At 37.4% G+C, this 6,029-nt stretch overlaps 1 protein-coding gene across 1 annotated transcript; it reads left to right on the forward strand.

Moving 5' to 3' along the window:
* Positions 1 to 857: 857 nt before the first annotated feature.
* Positions 858 to 2,386, forward strand: LOC109220530 (1-aminocyclopropane-1-carboxylate synthase 7-like). The gene is made up of 3 exons (XM_019384993.1): positions 858 to 1,028; positions 1,123 to 1,403; positions 1,534 to 2,386. The coding sequence occupies exons 1-3, from the start codon at positions 858 to 860 to the stop codon at positions 2,384 to 2,386; spliced, it is 1,305 nt and encodes a 434-aa protein (XP_019240538.1).
* Positions 2,387 to 6,029: the final 3,643 nt, after the last annotated feature.

Here is a 6,029-nt window from a genome sequence, read left to right on the forward strand (position 1 = left end):
TAAAAAATAATGGAACTTTTCCATTTGACGTGCTTTTCATCTTCAAAAGTTCTTTTTCTATTTTCTGAATGAGTCGAGAACGTCAAAATATGACAGCTTATCATAGTAGGTGAGAGTTAAAATCCTGAACCACAAATTATCTTGATAACATATAGTATAGGTGTATAACAGTTTTCACTCCTTAACCTTATTGCTCAACAGACTTTAGTCTATGTATATAGACTGACAGTTATTTTATGAACTTATAAATTAGTAATGTATATAAAATATTACATTATCTATTTACCACTATGTAAAACAAATAAGGTCGATCGAGACATGAACGTAAGCATAAACTTAAAGAATCTGAATAGACAGAAATTAAGTTGGAGGTACTACACTACTACTTAAGTTAAAATTAGCACCCACCCCCATCAACCACCATATTTGCAATGGGATCTTGGGGAGATTGAGAATATACAAAACTCTGAAAAGATGACAGAAATTAACAGTTGTCACCAGCCATTTAAACTATATTTGTTAAAAGCTGAGCGTTGATCTTGCTTCTTCTACAGAATCAATCATTGGTTCCTAGCTTCACTTTTTTTTTCTGAGAGAGAATTTATCATCTCCATGTAAGTTGAGGTCCCCACCCCCCCTTAAAATTATATAAGGTGGTCATTGACAAAAATGTTTCATTCAAATAGTGCTTCTCTCTTCTGAGTTCTACTCTCGATCTCATCGATTTTTTTCTACTATCCACATTTATATTTTCTTCATCTCTCTCTCTCTCTCTAAGAAAATTAAGACTCTTTTGCTAATTGATTAAGACTAAAGAAAAGAAAACGAAAAGATCTAATAACTAAGAGCAATAAGCAATGGCCATAGAGATTGAGAAACCCATAGTTGGGCTATCAAAAATGGCCACGTCAGATACCCATGGAGAAGATTCACCCTACTTTGCTGGGTGGAAAGCATACGATGAAGATCCATTTGATGAAGTTCACAATCCATCTGGTGTTATTCAAATGGGATTGGCCGAAAATCAAGTAAGTGATGAAGATAGATACTCCTTTTTCAGTATATATATTCACATGATCATTATAATTTCATGTTGCTTAATTAATTTTCTTGTGTACGTAGGTGTCATTTGATTTGGTGGAAAAGTATTTGGAAAAACACACATGCTCAGGGAGTGGAGTTTCTAGCTTTAGGAAAAATGCTTTATTCCAAGATTATCATGGACTGCTTTCATTTAGAAAGGCAATGGCTAGCTTCATGGAAAAAATAAGAGGTGGAAGGGCAAGATTTGATCCTGATAGAGTTGTTATTACAGCTGGCGCCACTGCTGCTAATGAGTTATTAACTTTCATCTTAGCTAATCCTGGCGATGCTTTGCTTGTTCCAACTCCTTACTATCCAGGGTATAACTACTATACATAGTAACCATGTGACAAATATTTTTTAGCTATTACATTGGAAAAAAAGGACACTGAGAATCGTTGTTTGAAATATTTACCATTATTATCTTGTTTTACTTTTTTGGTTTTACAGATTTGATAGAGACTTGAGGTGGAGGACGGGTGTGCAAATCGTTCCAATCCATTGCGACAGTTCAAATAATTTCCAAGTTACTCCACAAGCCTTAGAAGAAGCCTACGAGGAAGCGGAAACCAAGAACATAAAAGTGAGAGGGGTTATTATAACAAACCCCTCTAACCCATTAGGTGCCACCATCCAAAGGTGTGTGCTTGAGGGCATTCTTGAATTCGTCACAAGAAAAAACATCCACCTTGTGTCCGATGAAATCTACTCGGGTTCCGCCTTTTGTTGCTCCGAATTTGTTAGCATTAGTGAAGTAATTGAATCAAGGAATTACATGGATTCAGAGAGGGTACACATTGTGTACAGCCTCTCCAAGGACCTGGGACTACCTGGGTTTCGAGTTGGGACAATCTACTCTTACAATGACAAAGTTGTGACAACTGCAAGGAGAATGTCGAGTTTCACATTGATTTCTTCTCAGACACAACAGCTCCTGGCTTCCATGTTGTCGGACGAGAAATTCAGTGAGGATTACATAAAGACGAATCGTGAAAGGCTGAGGAGGAGATATGAAATGATTATTCATGGATTGAGGAGTGCTGGGATTGAGTGCTTGAAAGGGAATGCAGGATTGTTTTGCTGGATGGATTTGAGTCCTTTATTGGAAAAGCCTACAAAGGAATGTGAATTGGCCCTTTGGAACAGAATATTGCATCAAGTGAAACTGAATATTTCTCCAGGCTCCTCTTGCCATTGCTCAGAGCCTGGTTGGTTCAGGGTTTGTTTCTCCAACATGAGTGAAAATACGTTAGAAATTGCACTCAGAAGAATACATGCTTTCATGGAAAGAAAGAGAACATAAAAGACTTACTCATCATGATCATTTCCCAATTGTTTTTAGTTTTCCGTTTTTTTCCTCTTCTTTTTATGGTTTGGGGAATATTTTTTTCCCAGATGCGATTGCTTCTGGAGTATTCTTGAATTATACCCATTCCAAGAATTGGATTTTTCCCGCAGGCACTGTACCTCGGATTGAATTCGAAGTTATATGTGGCAGTCAGTCTCCATAAAGTATGAACAGTTTAATTTTATGGTTGTAGAATAAATGCCGGGAGCATATATATCTTATGTAATCAGTAATTTCTGGAGTTTTTGACCAAGTAATTTTTCAGTTTAAGCACGAAAGTGAATGTGTTTAGTTTTCAGTTCCTTGAGGAAAAAGGCTATTTACGTGACGGTTGACTCTTAAAATGAAATAAAAAAATTTGATTTGTTTTGTTAAAGCGGGTACATCTATCAGCAGCTCAAAATCATGATAAAGTTACGGCGTTTTCTCAATTTTTATGAGATTTATTCAAGGAACTGCTTAAAATTAATTCTATATGCATGGGAAGTAGATCTCTCTTTCCTCATTGCAAGCTGTTTCTTCCTCTTTTTTTCTTCTTTTAAATTAATAAAGGTTAGGAAAGTCAAAGCTAAGCCTATCAACCTCAATATTGAATATAAAATGGCAATAAAGTTCTTAAACTTTTGGTTTCTTAAAGTTTGCGTCAATGCCGTATTTTTTTTGTTCTACTAAACACTTCACTTTGTAACACCACCGTACAAGTACTCTAAACACGGAATGGAAGTTCAATCCTGTATTGGTCAACCGCTATGGTCGATCCAATTGGGACCACATCCAAACAATGGGATAAGGAAAGACGATATTATTTGCGCCAACTCACGTATTCACCGAACGACGAAAGTGGACGCAAAGTAAGGGGGCTGTGGCCCAAATACACAGCAATAACTCCATGACTATATATAGGGATGAGTCCTTCCTAGAAAAGGGACCTTTTTCCTCTCATTCTCCTCCGTAATCTCCTTAGTGAAAAGGAAGAAAACAATCTTCCAATGAATATCTACAACAGTCATCTTCACCAATTGGTGAAAGAAGAAATGAAAGGCTTTTCGATAATTTACCGCTTCTACTTCATTTTATATATCATTTTCTGGTTTATCTATAGATCTGGAATTTATTATGTTTGACCAAGATTTACCTCTTCAATTTTTTCTAATTGATTTAATCAAAAAGGTTTCAATATCTTTTGGTCAAACAATTTGGCGCCGTCTGTGGGGATTTCTTAGTGAAAACTTCCTAATCTTCTCCAGATAAAAAATCGGAAACATGGCCACCCACAAAGAGAACGGTAAGGACATGCTTGCAACTTGTTTAAGCAAAAAATGAGATTTCGGTCAAAGCTATATTTTTAGAAGAACTCGGGTTACTGATAATCGGAAATGAATAAAAGAAGAATGATTTTGCCAATAATGAGATAGTCAGAAAAACAAAGTAAACCAGTATATTCAGATAATATTTCGTGTCCTTACAATTGATCCATTCTCTCCCTTTTATAGCTATTTTGGAGATATGCGTTTTGCCTTTTTCATAATAAGGCTATTATAGACAATTAAAGACACTAAATGCTACGTTACATAATCATTGTATTTAATACAGATTCTCTAACGTTTTTAGTATTTAAGGCTCATTAAATATTGTATCTGTACTCCTTTGTACTGACATATTCATTCTCCTTAATTCTTGGACTTAAATAGGTACGGGCGTTGAGTCTTTTGAATAACCGCTCGTGCCACTTTTTGTGCCTCTGCTTGTATCTGTTGCAACTCGTGCCTCTTTTCCAATCATAACTATTTGATCAATCTACGTGTCATGACACGTCATCTCTACACCACTTTAATATGTAAACTCAATTTTTCCCAATACAGATATTCCCCCCACTTGCCATTTATTCATCAATTGAATATTTGGGAAGTGGATTTCATTGAAGCGGGAATATTTACCGCCATTAATGCTATGATAGAATCGATGCTTCAATTGTCACTTTCATTTAATGCTTGTTACACGTGGCGCCCTCTTATTGGCTCTGCAACTTTGCAGCGCCTTTTAAGGCTTTTTTACGGCTTCACTAATCACGAAGCGACAGTTCTCATTATGACCTTTCCATCATTGTACCTTTTCCTTTGACGGTTGCTTCCTAGTATAAATTTAGTTTTGTGCCTCTGTCTTTTCCTCATAAAGCTTTCAAAATATTCAATTCTCGTTTCCATCTTCCTCGTAAAATTCTTAGAATATTCAATTCTTGTTCTTTAGCTTCCTCGTACTGCCATAGCTTCGCCAAACCCTAACCCTAGGAGAGTCTCCATAGTTGACAACTTTCCTTCTGCTCCTAATAGGAGTAAAAGAGGGGGTGGTAGACTACGTAATTTAGGGTCTTCATCCAGTTCTGGCCCTTCTTCTAGAACTAGAGGTTCTGTTTCACATAGATCTTCCTCTAGAGGTAAGGAGTCCTCTGAGCCTCTTCGTGAACCTCCAGTAGAAGAAATAATTCCTGCGAAATTTTCCTTCTATAGTGATAGAGAGTCTCTTAGAAACCAAGTTTCTTCCTTAGATCATGCTGATATTTACCCAAATCAGATCATTGAAGGTCTGATTCCTTTAATTCGTAATGACTGCCATTGGAGTCAAGATTTTCCCATCATAATCCCTAATGCGAACCAAAGAATCACCTCTTATTTGACAGGATTTTCCTTTGTTTATACATATCCTTTTACCTTGGGATTCAAACCTGTTATTGACCCTTTCATCCTAGAATTCTGTCGTTTTTTCGACGTATGTTTAGGTCAGATAGGCCCTATTGTATGGAGGGCTGTTGCCTGTTTGAGGCATTTGAGCAATGTGGCCGGTGTGCCTTTCACCTTCTCTCATCTAATTCATCTTTACTCCCCCAGACTTTTTTGCAATGGCGTTTTCACTTTAGTAGCTAGGAGTAAAAGAGTTCTGGTTAGTCCAGAGGATGACAGAGACCGTGGCTGGTCTGCCCGGTTTGTTGTTGCCCCCACCGTTGGTTTGGTGGGTGAGGAAATATTTCTTTTCCCGAAAAGTGGAATTTGCACGTGAGTAATTTTCTCGTACCTTTTTCCCTTTAACTTCGATGACTATTTATTTTAACTTTCCTTTTCCTTTTCAGCAACCATGGGAATTGTGGATGATATTCCCAATTTCCGTGTTTGGGTAGGAAAAATGTTGAATGCTGCCCCAATGGAGGGTAGGTCTTGGAAGGCTCTTTCCCAATGATTTGGTTGGAAAGTAAAAACTCGTGGTAAGAGTTTTTTTTTATTTCACATATTACTTTTTTCTTTCTGAACTTATTTTAATCCTTCTTTTTATCAGGATTTGCAATTCGAGGGAATACTGCCGAGGCGATCGTGGCTTCTCGTATCTCTTTGGAAAAGGCCCAGGAAATAATTTTGGGTTCTTCATCGAAAAGAAAAGCCGTTGATAGCCAAGACTTTGAAGAGGAGGAAGAGGAGGGTTCATTGATAACGAGGCCACGGGCTCGTAGACGTATTATCTCTGATGATGAAGCATCCCCCCGCCATTCTGTTCCTCTCACCGAATCTATTGAAGCCCCGGTGGTGATCCCTGATGATGATGTTCCCGC

The sequence above is a fragment of the Nicotiana attenuata genome, unplaced genomic scaffold, assembly GCF_001879085.1.
Source record: "Nicotiana attenuata strain UT unplaced genomic scaffold, NIATTr2, whole genome shotgun sequence".
Classification (NCBI taxonomy): domain Eukaryota; kingdom Viridiplantae; phylum Streptophyta; class Magnoliopsida; order Solanales; family Solanaceae; genus Nicotiana; species Nicotiana attenuata.

What these genes read in the sequence shown, in the direction of transcription:
- LOC109220530 (XM_019384993.1), top strand. Translation starts at nt 858, where the DNA reads ATGGCCATAGAGATTGAGAAACCCATAGTTGGGCTATCAAAAATGGCC. An exon ending in TGGGATTGGCCGAAAATCAA is followed by an intron (nt 1,029 to 1,122) that starts GTAAGTGATGAA and finishes TTGTGTACGTAG; the next exon opens with GTGTCATTTGATTTGGTGGA. An exon ending in CCAACTCCTTACTATCCAGG is followed by an intron (nt 1,404 to 1,533) that starts GTATAACTACTA and finishes TTGGTTTTACAG; the next exon opens with ATTTGATAGAGACTTGAGGT.